The 17,359-nt window shown below is 34.7% G+C and overlaps 1 protein-coding gene across 3 annotated transcripts in view; it reads right to left on the minus strand.

Moving 5' to 3' along the window:
• Window positions 1-12,380, minus strand: part of LOC121314893 (collectin-10-like) — a 33,995-nt gene extending 21,615 nt beyond the window's left edge. Inside the window, exons 1-2 of one of the 3 annotated variants that reach the window (XM_041248636.1) lie at window positions 12,254-12,380; window positions 6,711-6,782 (exon numbers count right to left, since the gene is read on the minus strand). In XM_041248636.1, the coding sequence (XP_041104570.1) occupies window positions 6,711-6,782; window positions 12,254-12,371 (190 nt within the window). In that variant the 5' untranslated portion in view covers window positions 12,372-12,380. Of the gene's footprint in view, window positions 1-4,965; window positions 5,031-6,710; window positions 6,783-12,244 lie in introns of those variants that run through there. The other 2 variants (XM_041248635.1, XM_041248637.1) reach the window with 2 other exon arrangements.
• Window positions 12,381-17,359: the final 4,979 nt, after the last annotated feature.

The following is a 17,359-nucleotide window of genomic DNA, read 5'->3' on the forward strand; positions in this document are numbered from 1 at the left end:
TTCTCTTTCAGGACAGAAAAATCAAAAGATTAATGGAACTAGCTCTTGGGGATCTTCAAGCTATTGTAAGTGGCTGCAACTAATTATAACAAATAAAGTACAAGAAGTTGTGCAATAAAAATCCTGGCTACTCCACCTTCGATCTTGTCCTTTATCTTGCCACAAGAGTTTGTTCCTTATATTATTATTATTATTGATGTTTTATTTTACTATTTTAAGAACTACCTTCTTTGTCACATGTAACATAAAGCTTAGGGGATGAGTAATGATTGGGAGGGTAAAATGATTAGAAATGGAACCAGCACAAAATATTTGTGAGATAATTTTCCCCCTAGTTTAAGTCTGTATTTCAAATAGGTTTATTTGTAGCTTTTATTGTTGTTGTGGACTATTTGGCTGTCACTGTAGTTGCTGTTTTGTCTCGATGGCAGTGTGGTCTGTTTATTCATTTTTAGAAAGGAAAACAGTAATGCAATTTGGCTGCAGTTTTCTAATGTGACAGTGTAGGTGCTGTGAAACTCAGGAAAGAACAAAAACGGAGCACTCTGATTGGCTGAAAGCGTTTACAGCATGGTGTGCAGAGTCGTTATTGGCATGAGAATGGATGTTGGTGTGGTTCAGTTGTGCGTACCATGTGAAAGATTTCTGGGAGTGCTCCTGCATCTGGGCCAATGACTTTTGAAACCTTAGAAAGGTATTGAACACCATGACCCTGATGTTGTGCATGAATTCAATAGAACTACATTCATGGTCCAAGGGCCATGTCAGAAAAAAAAACAATCCCTTCCCCCACCTCGGAATTCAGTTTTGATACTCAAAATTAGGACTTGAAACTCGTAATTTCATTATTCTACACATAGACCTACACTACAAGCTGGTCTGGTGAAAACCTGACACAGGCAGAACTTGGAACGCTTGCCAACAGCATTGCTGTCTGAAGCATCAAATTAACTACCATCACATTAAAGTCTAAAAACGCCCTTCTAGTATAAATTCCCTTTCCCATATATGTTATAGAATCATATCGGTTTGAAAAAGCAGCTAAAGTTTGGAGTAAGCATGTTTTACATGTGATTGGTTAATAATTAATCTACATTTCCCTTCAGGCAATATACAGTTTTTAATTTAAGATGCTTTTCAAAGAGGTGTGTTTCTACAATAAATGTGGGAAAATAAATGTATACTAGATTAAAAGGACTGTAGTGGATTTGAGGCTTCAGACAGCAGTGCTGTCTCGGGTTCCGCCTAAGTTTTTAAAATCATAGATGAAGGACTAACAACTCAGGGACCTTGTTATTCTCATTCTTGTTATTTACAATATTTCTTTTTCTTTTAAGATGACCAGTCAACTGTGAAGAATGCTCACCACAAATATTTATATAACAAATGTAGGAGACATAATTAAATCAAGTTAATAAAAATGATTAATTCCTTGTTCTTGGAAATTAATTCCAGGAAATGACATACTGTAAACATGCATTGTGTTTTTGCAGTGTGATTAGTATGAGTAGCTTTAGTGGGTTTCAGAAAGATTTAGAATTCTTGTTTGGAGTAATACGACTAGAAACTGTAAAACTATTGCTGGTATAATCATGAATATTGTGACAAGTTCATTCATTTTGTGTCTTGTGCACATAATTATGCATATGTTTAAGCAGTACAGCGAGGGGAGCTTATATGTTTAATAGACCATTTGAGATACACTTTGCGTGAAATTGAATGGCACACTTAACTATGACTTATGACCTAATATGTCTGACATTGAGGGTATGTGACTGTGACAGAGATCTAATGACACTTGGTGTTAGATCTCCCTCCCGACCTGAGAGGGTACTAGATAAAAACAGCAGAATACCCTGGACTAAAAGTCATGACACACTATTCCCGTGAGTAGGTGGAAGTCGGCCGACTAGAAAAGGGACTGAGCTACGGTACCCGAACTCAATGACCCGAACAGGAAACAGCGTGGCATCCGTGGATTGAAGGAGCGGATGTGCTCGTTAACCAAGAGGTCATGAGCGAGGGTATAAAATAGAGGCATAGCAAAGTAATCTGTTCCTTTGTAAATGGTTAGAATACAACCTAAAAGGAGTCCCTACAATAAGTAAAAGAAACGTGGGTGTTTGTTAAGTCTGTCTTGCAATGCTGTTTGTCTTCATTGTCTGTTTCAAGATTACTAAACTTTATCCGGAGCTGCAGCCGCAGGCCAGCATCAAACCCGGACACCAGCACTTCACTTTTCACTAGGAACTGTCTTTGCACCACAAGCACTTAATTCACGCACTGTAGGAACTGTGTTTTGTGGGGATGATAAAAACTGGACTTTTGGTTGCGGGTCAAACCAGTGGGATTTTTACAAACTGAAGTGATACATGCTGCTGCATTCACTTCCATCATTTATTACTTATAGGTGTTTGCCATAAGCCTTTGGACATTGTATTCATTTGCACCTGTTCGTAATTGTGTTTTTTACTTAATATTTGGTGCACAGCTGTATACTATGTATTTTTCTCAGTTAAGTTCAATTTTATGTCATGTATAAATGAACTGTTTCACTCCCACATTGTTGTAATTTGGCCATGTCATTAATACAGATCACATAATTCCCCTGTATGGCCCCTGGTATGTTTTCTTTATATTTATTTCATAAAAAAAAAAACATCTTTTTTTTTTGCATCAATTAATCATACCATCTACCTGGTGACAAATATACAAGGAGGATGTGGTTTTACTGTGCCAGTCTAAACAAGTTCCTGCCCTTTCAGATTAGGATTTAAATATTAATCAAAGAGTTGATCTTCAAAATCTTACCGAATTAATTTTTATTGTGCAAATTTTAGGTTACAAGCTGAAATCATGTGTTGTATTAGCTATATGCCACATTTAATAAAGTTAATATAATAAACTTACACAGCGACTGGAAATCATTTTTAGTCTGTGTTGTTAGTTCGTTCTGATCTATGTTCAACTCAGCAATTAGCCCTTCATAGTCAAAGTACTTTTAGGGCAAATTTTAATAGCCTGTACTTTAAGTCGTTTGAGATTATTTATAATGATTGAAATTGAACCAGTATATTTTTTACTAGGTAATCTGTGCTCAATTCTCTAATAACAATGCATGAAAAACATATGTTGAAACCACATGATTGAAATTCACTTCACGTGAGGATCACAAAATGTTTAAGTAGTACTGTATGTATTAATGGGACCATAACAAGATGTTCACTTTTTACCATCTGTTTGTGGAACTACGCTGAACCCAGTGGTAGAATAATTTCATCATTGAAGACTTTGAGAAACACTTCTGGTCAAAACATTTTCAGAATAAAAGTTTATTTTGGTATTATTAAATTACTACTTATTTAATTGATCTACGAAGTGGTGGATCCAAATACTGCCACTGTTTAAATATAAAAAATAGGAACAAGACAGGAAATTTACCCACTTTAAAAACAAAAACACACCTTGACCCTGTAAAAAAACTGCCACTCTGATAAATATGTTTTTGAATACATTGAAGAAAGTAATTAACATGACGCATGTAAATGGTTTATATTTGATTTAAACACTAATATTTAAAGAATTACTGGAAAATAAGATTAGTCATCACCACTGTACATTAAATGTAACCATAGTGACACATGGCTTTAATTTGGGTTAAAGTAAAAATGTTCTGTTGAAAATAATGAGCCACATTTGCTATGTTTACAACAAAAAATGAGGTAGTACGCTATAATATTAGTACTATAATTTGGCCCTATCCTTTTTTACCACAACACTGGTCTAGAACAAACTTCAAAGTGTGTGTCACTGTATCGTAATTAAGGAGGGACTATGCTAATACTTTTGATGTCACGGATCTCAAGAATCGCACTATGAATAAAACATCATTGCTTTAAAAAGATGTTTGCAATTCCTGTACGATTTAGAATGATATTACAGAAACATTCCCATTTTACCTACCTAATTCTGGGTTTTCAGCAGACGTAACTTTTTTTGATTCAGGAAATTTGTCTGGTAAAATATTTATGATTCTTAATGACAAACTACAAATACACAACTTCAGTCTGTCTGATAAATATACTGAAGTCTCGTAGGAAAGCATAACTTATAACGAGTATACATATAATGTATATAAACATGTTAAAACTTTTCCGAAAGCTTTCAAATTTACCAAGATCTTTTTCTTTTCCCATCAGTATAATTTTCATTTTGGCTTAAGCTGTGTTATTTGGCAACTCAGCAAATGCATTAATCTGTGACAAAAACACCCATTTATCTCAGAATTCTGGGAATAATTTCTGAAATGAATATCATTTCCCAGAAATTCTAACATACACTTTGTGAATTAAGAGCTTGTTGACAATAAAATCTTAGGTTGAATTAATTCCTCTTTTTGATGGTAACGGGTGGAGTTTCTAGTTTCTTTAAACACATGCCAGGTACCTTGTTTACTTACTAACATACAGCTGAATCAAATTTATGTGACTTTTCCAAAATGTAAAAATGCAGGACTTCCCCTTGTCACTGCAATTCTGTGAAATAAACTTGAGTTCCTTGTACAGTGGATTGCATATGATTTTCCTGAATATCAGTTTATGTCGTCTGTACAAAAGCTTGTAGCACTGACCTGCTGCCTTTACGCACTAGCTACTGAGATGCCCCCTTTGTTTAGACCAAGTATGCATTCAAATTAAACTTGAGTTTGGGAGGATAGTCACAACACATCCCTCTTCTAGTTAACAGCATCCAAATCTATAACCCAGCTGCCTTGCTTTCCTGTTATATTGCAATCCATCACCATCGCTGCTTCCCTTGGAGGGTAACAGAACACCTTGTAGTATTTACAAAAACAGCATCGCTTAGTTAAACAACTGTTATGGATGAAGCTTACAAAAAGCTTAAAAAAATTAAACAAACTTCAGTGGTGCACCTTGAAGGCACAAAAGTCAGGAAATGTCATACTAGCCATAATTCAGCTGCACCCAGGTTAGGCTTTTAGCAGAGAGCCGATATCCCCCTGCCAAGTGGGTAGAATTCTGGATGCTTGTCTTTCTGAATGAACCTGATAAAAAACACCACCTCTCAAAAACTCAGATGCACATGCAACAAAAAACGACATTTAAAATAATTTTAAAACTGTAAATACAATTCAATACAAATCTAACCAGCATAGGAATTTAAGTCTGCAGAGATCACTATTATAGCTATCACATGTTTTTCCTTTCTCCAGGTGTACTAAATATTCACATTATAATTCATATTGTACACAGGGGAAATTGTAATGTTTTGACCCCCAATCCCAAATCCTTTTATCTTTTATAATTCTATTGAAAGACTATTCATATTGAAAGAGATATTAATTGTTGAAAATTTGAGTTTAACATATAAAGAAGATGAAACCATAACTATTGCCACTATAATGTTATAGTAAAGTAAATATTTGTATACTTACATAAATAAGCAGGGGAATAAAACCTAAAACATACCCCATCTTCATACAGGAGTTGCCTAATGAGCATCATAGTGCATCTGTCTCATGCTCCCTCCTGCAACAATGCTTGTTTTCTGTTCCAACAGTGGCAATTAGCTTCAATCAGAGAACAATAAGACTGGATCTAATTACTGAAGATTACTGTGCTTAGGACAGCTGCACTATGATGAATTACATAGGGTTACAGATGTAGCTCATACAGCCTTATTTAGCAGAAATATATTTACAATCTCTAAATGCCTTTTAATTAACAGAGAATGTTCCTATTTACAACTCGAAGTGTGACAAAATGTGATTTATTATTCTAATAATAATCTGAACTCTGAAATACTACAGTTTTAAAACAATATTATATTTATGGTCTCACCAAGATCCATTCAAGCCTTGCACAGATATTCCCGTGGCCAAAAAGTGCAGGAGGCTCATCAAGCACAAAGTCTTTATTTAAATCTGGAGTCACAGCCTGGCTCAATAGGTTGTTGTTGCATCTGGAGGCAGTCTTCCCAGCACCCTTCTCAGCAACTGACCGATGCGTGTTGACATGTATTAAGTGACGTGCTAATAGAAGCTAGTCTCTCAGAATTGTAGTCCATTATTGAGTACTTTTAAATAATGAAAGCAAAGCTGTCGCATGTATAAACAAAATAGTATTTTTTAAATGTTTAAATGGAGGAATTAGTATTTTTTCATGTACAGTGAGTGCTGAGTGACATGTTGCTGCTGAGGAGGGTGCTGAGACAATAACCTCCAGTACCGCATATAGCCCTCTCCAATGGCTAGGACTAATGATGCAGATACTAGCATTGATTGCGTTACATTACAGTGAGGCACACTGGTAAACAGACCACTAAAAAGCTTACTAATTAATGTTAGGTGCTACAGTTGCATCTCAAGTCATTTTGAATGTATATTACCTTGTTTTGAATGAGTTTTAATGATACATTCCCTGTATATTATATTCAAAACCTTTCACCTCAGTGTTTTTGTTTTCTTTTTTTTTTATCCTATCAATGGAAATAAGATTTTGCATTTTAAAATAAAGTTGATTGTATCAGCCAATTTTACCAAAAAATGAATGATTTTTACTTGAGTTATTTTTACTTAAATGCTTGAAAAAATAAGCATATTTATGCTGCTCAAGGAATAATGGTATAGCATTAAAAGTAAAGTACTGTAGCAAAGTGATTGAGATTAGGCTTGTATGTAGGGGGAATACCTTTTGGCCCTGGAGGGCCCACTTTTCCTTGCTTTCCTCCTTCTCCCTCATCTCCCTTTTGTCCTTCATCACCTGTTAAAAGAAGAAGTATGAACCAAGAGTCACATTTTTATATAAACCCCCCCCCCCCCCCCCCCCCCCAAAACTCTATTTACAGTTACAGGAAGTAAAGTGCCAGCACTTGTATTTTCTGATTAATTCCCTCTAAGAAGTTGTTGGGTAATATTTAAACCAAATACAATTACTCAACACAAAACAAATAGTTCCTTTGCTTACATCGTGATCAAGTGGGATACTGTTATGACTTGGGTACTCAGCACACACATTGTGACAATCACATATTGTACAAAGTTAAAGATTTGTTAAACTTAACATTCAGAAAAGCACATGATCTTGTCATGAGTGTGGGTTCTATCATTAATATCCCATGTAGAAATATCTCAACCAAGTCAAAGAGCTTAGGTTTGAGTCTGAACGAAGCAGCTTCTCTCCTTTCATTAGCTTTTGTGTGCAGTACTCTGTGGAGGAATTGGGCTTTAGGACCTTGAGGGGCAGCAATAGGGTTTCCATCTCACCTTTATGTCACGTGATTTTGGTACTGTCTTTTGGGAAACATGGGTTTACAGGTAGTTTTCTTTAAGGGAGAGAAATTCAATCTTCAAAATTAAAATGACCTAATAAAAATTTAAATTAGTGCTGGGACAAATATCCAAATATTCGAACAAATGTTTTTTTTTTACATGTATTCGGATTCAAAAATCAGATGTTTGTATTTGCTACAAATGACAAAAAATACTTTGCACTTATTTACGGTATCACCAGAATTTGGTGTTTTCAAACAATGACAAATGAAAAAGATCTCTGTGTAATTTGTGAGATTAATATATAGTGCATGGTTAAGTATGTGAACGTGCCTCGTGCACTGAATGCATGCCTGCCACTGAGCTCCCCTGGGTCCTAAACCCTGCCAAGTACGGACGGGTATTGCAGTTACCACACACCGGCCATTCATTTTGCAGACATGAAAGGTTTGCAGACATAAGGGGGTTTAACAGTAGAGTTCTGAGCAAAATATTGGAGAAAAACTGTCCAAGGAGATGTTCAGGAGAATGTGAATACGGGAATGTTGACAAGTCTGCAATACCCAACTTCCTGAAAATGATGTGTATTGGTTTTTATATAGACTGTATATCAAGGATCGAAGTTAACATATATTTGGTAGCATTTTGTTACCCAAAACTCTTTGCTACTAGTTTTTTTTTTTTTTTTTTTTATGCAGTAGCATTTTTCAGATACCTTGCACTCCAGTATATGACTGACCCTGAGTGAACGCGTACATAATTACTGGTATTAGTTTTCTTTTTAACATGTACATTATTAGTATCTTGAAATTACTTCTTAGTTAATTTTCTTTCTCAAAATTTTGACAGCATTTAAAAATGCAGTGAAAAGGCATGGTGCGAGAATACATATTTATGAACAAACCAGTTATTATAACATGTTGAATGTATCTTTTAAATGGGGCTCTGTTGTGGTTGTAATCTTATAATTTATAAGGTCATGCAATGCAGAATTCAATGATAGTGTGGCACTCGTTAATTTTTTAAATTTATTTATTTATTTTTAACGGCTGTTTTTAAGGTGTACTATTTGTTAGTTACTGAAATCTCAGTCAACAACTGAAGACATAAGAGGATTTCGTACCACTTAATTTGCACCAATGAAAAATAACCTGGTTAACTGTACTGATGGCATATCAAATGGATAGATGATAGATGTGGTTGTATTCTTGTAAAACTTAAGGATAAGACGAGATACCTTTTGACAAGGAATTGCATTAGTTTCATTGCTTAGTTGAGCACAAGGTGGTTTCGATAAATACTTTCTGATTTAAATATAAGCCTACTATCTGATAATTTGGATTATTCAGTCTATTTAAAACAGTAGGTAGATGTTTATTTTTTTCATTATTTTTATATAGCGACTTTCTGTTATGTGGAATGTAAACACGGACCAAAACAGTGAGTCCCCCCCCCCCCCCCCTTCATTTTACAAAACCATTTCCACGTTTGTTTTATTTGAAGTGTTTAAAGTTACATTTACATTTAAAGTTAAATTTCAGTTTTGGTTTGCTTGTTCAGCTAGTAAATCTCATGTTATTACTTTGTGAAAACGTGTTGATGAGTACTGCTTACTATGAAGAAACGACAATGGCAAGGAATGAAAAAAAAGGAAAAAATAAATAAAAATTTGAACTGCTTTTTGGCATTCTTTTGTTTTGTAGTTAATTCACTGAGGTAAAGTAAGTCCTACACAACTTATTCTTTACACCTGGGATATTTTTCTATTTTAACTTTTTACATATTTACAGTTTTTCCTGTAAAATAAAGGCGCACACACAGGGCCACGGCCCCTGCCCCTTGCTGCCATGTCGTCTCTACCTGCGTTGTGAACAATATAATGGCTTTCATCACTTTTTGAAAGACAAACAAATATTATAAAAAAGCAAAGGCGAGCAAAACAAAAATCCAGACAGTGTTATACAAGCATCCCATAAGAGAGCACTTTGTACTTCCCATGTATTATTTGCTAAACATTGTTTGACTGCATATATATTTATGTACATAGTATGCATGTTCAAATATAATATATACAAGGCTTCCTACAGAAGGGTAGTTTTAGCATTCTGATCCTTATGGTCATCTACAAACAGGGACAGTGCAAGGCTTTCACCAGTAATCTTTATATAGCACCTTTCATAGTGAACCACCATCAGAGGTAGGCTGTGAACTGTGCATTATATACTTATAATACAACATTGATTTAACATTTCATGCACAGAATGGAGCACAAGAAGTTTAAGTGACTTGCTCAGGGTTACACACAGCAATTCAGTCTGTGGCAGAGGTGGGATTTGAAGCAGTGACCTTCTAGTTACTAGGCCTGGACTTTAACCACTGGACCACCCTAGAATGTTGTTGTCTTATTTTTGTTATTGAGGACAACAAATTCCTAAATGGTAACCCTATCCAGCCATTGTTATCTTCTGTAAGTGCAGCAAGCTGATATTAAGCCCCATATTTTTTTTTTTTTTTTAAACAAAACAGTTTTTTTTTTGTTTTGTTTTTTATGTTTTCATTCTTGTGAAGCAAATCTTGCCATATGGACGAGGTTTAAGAGATTTTTGTACTTATTATTTAGGCAAAGATGTTTTCTTGTGTTTTTATGGGCAACTCATTGCATTTTTTTTTTTTTCAAAATAAGTGTTTCTGTGCTTTTTTAAGGTAGCAGATTTCCACTTCTAGAGCTGTAATTAAGTTTTTCAATAACCAGCCCTTAGCCTAATACTACATTTGAAAAATAATATTTTATTTTTCTCTTCAACTGTTGCTTATGAGGCAGCACCTCAATAAACACTGGAAATACCCAAACAATGAATGAACAATAAGTCTTGTAGGTTTTTTTATTTCTTTAATTGATCTCATCATGCTGTTCTGTGGACTGTACACAATCACCTATCCATTACAATAAAAACCTGCAATCTCTAAGTAACCTGTAAATAATTACAATAAACTAATCTAGCAGAATTTCAATCTGTTCAAAGTTGTCTTATCACATGTATGCTATATACAATCACCCCCCTCAGAACAGCAAATAAAAACAAATCTTGCAGATTTGCATTGAGCACTTTAAATCACAATTAAAGAAATAATATGTTCCCCACACTGATGTAAAGTTACAATTACTGCATTAAACCCAGTTTGTGCCTGCCTGTATATACTGCCTTACAAGCAGATTTTGATTTCTCTGATTAAAACTCATCCTATCTTTCCTGACCAACAGTCATGACCAATGTTAATTTATATTTATATGTGAATCTTCCAGTGCTTCAAGTAGCAGATATGTGTCTATCACAGAAATATTTCACAATAAACAATTTAAATGACACATTATGACTTTAAAACCTTTGTTACATTTTTACTGCACTCCCAGGGATGTACTAGTAATTTTTCTGCACACCTATAGTTATGGAATATGGGTATGTCTCTTGTAGCATAGCAACTCCACATAAGCTGTGAATGAAGGAAACAAAAATGGTAGGCCTCATTCTCTAATCTCTCCACAGAAGAACAAAATATATAACTTTTAACACAAAAGAAACCACAAATACTACTACTGATAAGTACAGATAACTTTCTACCACCCAAAATTGTTGTGCAAGTAAAAGGGTTGAAAGGCTGACTAGTCATTTTTTCTTTTATATCAATCCAATAATGTTTCCTGTTCCAAATACTTTCCAGAAGGCCAAATAAAATGTGTTTGCATACAAAAAGACTCATTGGTCACTGCTCACTGCTTAATTAGCTTAGAAGATAAACAAGGATCATTTTTCTTATTGCACTCTGAGTCATGACTATAGGACTACCCCTCTCTATATATGTAATCAATTGTAGGCAAACCATGTAACCAAATATATCATTTAAAAGTAGTACTGTGGTTTGTTTTAAGTTGTCACTACTTCACCACAACTGTTAAACACATTTTCAGTTATTTTAGTTTACTAACTTGACATGGTATGAATCATTGTCTGAACTGAGGTCATGCATGTTGTATCTGTTTTATCTTTAAGGAAATGTTAAAATAGTAAGACAAACAGTAAGAAACTAATGCGAGCGGATCTCTTTTCAGGCTACTGGAATAAGATGTTTGGAAATCTATGTACACACATGTTTAGGCCCAGGGACAAGGATATAGTGGAGGGTGTTTTCTTTTTTTTTTTTTTAATTCTGTGATTATAATCCAGCCAAAACATTATATCAATATATGACCCAAATCATAACATAATATTGCATTGTTTAAAGTATAGACAGCAAACAAAATAATTCCAATACATCTTGTATGTATTACAATGACTTAGTAGATCTCACATTTTCCTGTATGAAAGAGGCATGCATTATGTTAAACGTGTATTTGATTTTTAATACTCTTTTTTTTTTGTAGTATATTTGGAAACAATAAAACTTGTGGGCCCTCTTTTCCATGCTACGTTGCACTGGGGGGGGGGGGGGGGGGGGGGGGGGGCTTGTACCCAATGTTAGAGTATGGAGGGACTGAGACACATGTGCTCAAGCGAAGCTGGTCGGCAGAACCCTCTGTCCATTCTTTACCAAATATAAAATCTTGTTCAAATCAAACATATGTTTATTTTTAGCCAACATACCAATTTGGTCATCCAATAAAACACTGACAAGATTTAAAAAGTAGGTTATTTATAGATATATAATATATAATATATCTATACATATATATATATATATATATATATATATATATATATATATATATAATTAAATAGAATACTGTATGTATACCATTTTCACAAGTGTATCCAAATTAAGTACTTCAAGTAGGCGCATTTCCAAGGTGTGTGGTGTGTACATAAATTTACAGTCAGTGTGAAATCAGGATAGCAACAAAACAAACAAAAAAACTATCAACAAAGCAAAACAGAGTAGTAACTGTCAATGACTCACTGTTGTTACCTTTCGGTCCTGGCAGTATCATATGATTTGAGCAAACCTCTGCACTGAGGAAGATGTTTTGCATCTGAAGAAGAAGCAGAAGCAGCAGCAGGCATCTCTTAAGCTGTAGCTTGTCCATGGCTCCTTGTTGGAATGCTCTACAGACTGCATCCTGTGTGGAGTATTATATAATTCTGAAATGTGTTTACTACAGTTAATCTCTTAACTGTCATAATAGCCAATTACAGTGACCAGAACAAGTGGGTCCCCTAAACAGAGCTGTTTCTGAAGCTTTGCATCTGCCTTATCTAATTTTAAATGCTCTGGGAACCTTCACACTGGCAAACGTTTGTTTTGTGCATCTGCAAGAAAACAAATTATATTCGTGCACATACTGTATGACAAAAAGCAAGTCCAATTGAGTCCTACATTTATAGGTATAACTATGTACAGTATTACTACTTCGACTACAAAAAAAAAAAAAAAAAAAAAGCAAAGGCCTACATCAGTCTTTTGTTCTCACTGGTTGAGTATTTACAGTTATAAATAATATTTTATCATCATGATTTGCAATATTATGAAATTACATCATTCAGTTGTCTAATTTCTAAGGTGCATAACACAACTGAGGAGACAGTTTGATTAAGGTAATGTGCCCTTTAGCTATTTCTATGTTGGCCTAAAATTCCAAATTCAGTTACAACTGAAGCAATTACTTCAACTTGAACAGATGCATTTTATACTGTGTGGTTTACAGCTCTCCTAATCCTTTCCTATTTCAGGAGCGTCTTGAATCATTCTTAACATAGACCAAACTGTATGCAAAGCAAGGTCAGCAGGAAGGATGATGGAATAAAGGTGATCAGTGATTGGCCGCTTCATTCAAGTTGTGTGAAACAGATGTGTTCTCTTTCAAGCAATGTCAAATTCTACATTTGGCTTTTCAAACTACACAATCACATGGAAAGCTTTTTATGCTGGCCTTTTGGTATAGTTATGTTTTGAGCCAAAATATTCCTTGGTCTTTATCTATAAAATTGTCCTTAGAAAAGAGAATTCCTGTTTTATCAGCTAACCATGCTTTCTAAATATTTACACAACCATGCTCTGGGAAACTGGAGTCCCTTCTGATTTTAACATAAATACTGTCAGACATGACTTACTATGAACAGTTTCTTACTAGCTAACAGTTTGCATGTGGTTTAATGAATAACCTTAAAATGTACAAAAGAAATGCATGGTACACAGAGGTAAAACTGATTAGATGTTGGTAAACCAGATGCCACAGTAAAAATACAGTGTATACAAAGCAAATGTTGTTGGTCATCATAGTGGCTTAGCAAACCACTTTCCCTAATTGTGAGGTAATGATAACACGAAATGAATCATGCGGAAAACTAATGCAGTTATCAGTGTTTGTATAGGTTTTACTACAGATTTTATGATTGCATATTTGAAGCTACGGATGATATATAATAAATTGATTTAAGTGTATCACCCTATTAGTATTTAGTTCACATCTAGATTTACCACAAAAAATATTAAAATAAAAGCCCCCTATAACTCACAGAGGATTTAGCATTTGACAGAACTATTCAGTAAAATGCTTCTGTACAGACCAAGTATTCAAAGCAGAAGGATCTCAGTGCCATTATGTACGTATATTCTGTCAGCATCTTAGCCAATTAGTTATCTTCATTGTGCTGCTGTTCCTGAGTTATTGACTGAGGCAGTACTGACATTTTCAGTTTGTTATTATAGAAATAATAATATAAAATGTTTATACTACAACCAGTAGATGGAGGAATTTGCTCAATACTGCAGTATTTACTAATACATATTTTCAGTACATAACTGGCAACCTATTTTCGATTTGTATTTTAAATAGATTTGTGGACCATTATTTTCTATTTAAACAGTTTTTCTGAATATTTTATCTGTGTAAATGGCTTATCCCTCAACCCAATGGCAAACAGACCACGACGGACCGAGCCTGCAGAAGTGTGCATTATATTGTGACAAGAAACAGGAGGTATACTGTGGGCCAAATCTCATAAACTTTCAGCACTGCACATGAAGTAATGAATTGAAATCTCAGCCCATTGAATTGCATGGAAAGACAAGGGCTGGACAAATGGCTTACCATTTAACAAAAAAGGCCAACTCTGTTGCAAAAAAAAAAAAAGAGGCAAGCTCTGATGCCATTATTATCCATTGTTTAGCCACTAGGAGGAGATTCATTCCATTCTCCACCTGCATAATCAAAGCTTGTCCTCGAGTGTAAACTCAACCACTAACCACTCGCTGACTTTAGAAAATATTGTGCCTCTAGCCAGTGTACGTGCTATAGCTGATAATAAAACAACGAACGTGGACATTAAATTACCTGTTTCAACCACAGGGATCAGGATTCTTTCCAACTGTAATGAATTCACATAATGAATGGGAAGGCAAGACTGGATGCAGATGCAGACCATTAGGTTCAAAGAAGAACATCTTACCGTTCAAATACTGTATTTCACACTTCATAGATTTCTAAATAAATGTCTTCCTATATCTTGAAAACTGCTTACATGTCTGTCAGTACATCTGTCCATCGGTATGTCACATTTACTTTTGTAATATATTTGGAGAATTAATTGTCAATAAACTTGGTATTAACATTATTTATTTTAAGTTATAAAGAGTATATCTGTGGATATAGAGAGTGTCCCTTCATTCATCTGGCTATGCCACTCACTTTTTTGCATAAATGAGGCATAAGTGTGAAATGGACTATGAGCTCTTAAACAAATCCCCTGGACCAGATGAGATCCTCCCAATAGTACTCAAAGAAATTAAAGAAGTTACTTACAAACCACTAAGATCATGCAACAGTCTCCTACAGACTGGAGAATTGCAAACGTAATACTGATCCACAAAAAGGGAGACAAAACTGAACCAGGTAACTACAGACCAATAAACCTGTCTTCTATTATATGTAAACTTATGGAAACTATAATAAGATCCAACATGGAAAATTACCTATATGATAACAGTATCCTAGGAGATAGTCGGCATGGTTTTAGGAAAGGGAGATTGTGTCTAACTAACCTGCTTGATTTTTTTGAGGATGCAACATTGACAATGGATAATTGCAAAGCATATGACATGGTTTATTTAGATTTCCAGAAAGCTTTTGATAAAATCCCACATAAAACGCTAATTCATAGAAATACATGCACATGGATTTGGGAGTGGTTAACATATAGTAAACAGAAAGTACTGATTAGAGGAGAAACCTCAAAATGCAGCGAGGTAACCAGTGGAGTACCACAGGGATCAGTATTAGGTCCTCTGGTCTTCCTAATCTACATTAGTGACTTAGGTTCTGGTATAGTAAGCAAACTTGTTAAATTTGCAGTCGACACAAAAATAAGAGGAGTGGCAAACACTGTTGCAGCAGCAAAGGTCATTCAAAATGATCTAGACATGATTCAGAACTGGGCAAACACATGCCAAATGACATTTAATAGAGAAAAGTGTAAGGTACTGCACATAGGACATACTATCTGTTATAAATACCACATGGGAGATACTGTAATTCAAGGAATCTATGAAAAAGATCTAGGAGTTTATGTTGACTCAGAAATGTCCTCATCTGGACAATGTGGGGAAGCTATAAAAAAGGCCAACAAAATGCTCGGATATATAATGTGAAAAGTGTTGAATTTAAATCAAGAGAAGTAATGTTAAAACTTTACAATGCATTAGTAAGACCTCATCTAGAATATTGTGTTCAGTTTTGGTCACCTCGCTACAAAAAAGGATACTGCTGCTCTAGAAGGAGCGCAAAGAAGAGCGACCACAATTATTCCTGGTTTAAAAGGCATGTCATATGCAGACAGGCTAAAATAGTTGAATCTATTCAGTCTTGAACAAAGAAGACTAAGCGATGAACTGATTCAAGCGTTCAAAATTCTAAAAGGTATTGACAATGTCAACCCAGGGGACTTTTTTTTTTTTTACCTGAAAAAAGAAACAAGGACCAGGGGTCACAACTGGAGATTAGAGAAAGGAGCATTCAGAACAGAAAATAGCAGGCACCTTCTTTTACACAGAGAACTTTGGTAGTCTGGAACCAACTCCTCAATAATGTTGAAGCTGACACCCTGGGATCTTTCAAGAAGCTGCTTGATGAGATTCTGAGGTCGATAAGCTACTAACAACCAAAGAGCAAACAGCATTTGTAACTTTTCTTATGTTCTTACGAAGTGGACCAGGTTTTAAAATTCCTAAAAAAGCTACGGTGTACTACTGGGGCAAGTCACTTCTGATTCTGTTCCAGTGCTTAATTAATTATTTGGAAATCACTACTTAAACCTTGAGTGAATCAATTCATATGTTCTTCATACTCTGCCCAGTTCCATCTTGAACACATCTCGAATTACCATACTACTGGGCTCATAACAAACCAGCATTGATTTTTTGTTCTACCAGTAGCATTACTATTTTAATAACTTTTTGGCTTGTCTTGTAAGGTGGGGTTTTATATTAGAACAAGGCCAGAGCTGTTGCTAGGCCTTAATTATAATTTGTCATATACACTAAAGTAAATACAATTATAATACAATTAACTTACTATGTTTTCATGTGTTGCTGGCTGTGAGGATCAACCTGGCCTCCCTAGTGGATTAGTATACATAATTAAAGCCCTGTGAATTTATTTTTATTTTTATAATGGTTCGTTTTATTTCATTTTATTACACATACACATTAATACAATTAAAAACTAAAATAGATGTATATTAATAATAGTACAGTATGCATAATGTTCTAACTACATACATATTTTTTAATCAACATTTTTCTTTAAACTTTTTGACATAAACAAACCTCACACCGAAAAATAATTCAGTTACCATAATTGGTGGCAGTAAAAGAAACAAAAAGTCCCCCACTCTTTTTAATTAACTGTCTATATACAGTAAATACTGCCCATGCCCTCTATGAAAACACAACAAGATAAAATAAATAATATATATTTACACTGCCCTGTTGTGGGGCTGTCATAATAATGGCACATACAGCAATCTACCCATTAAAATAACCAATAGGAATTGTATTTCAATCCCATTGCACTGAAGC

The sequence above is a fragment of the Polyodon spathula genome, chromosome 4 (assembly GCF_017654505.1).
Source record: "Polyodon spathula isolate WHYD16114869_AA chromosome 4, ASM1765450v1, whole genome shotgun sequence".
Taxonomy (NCBI): Eukaryota; Metazoa; Chordata; class Actinopteri; order Acipenseriformes; family Polyodontidae; genus Polyodon; species Polyodon spathula.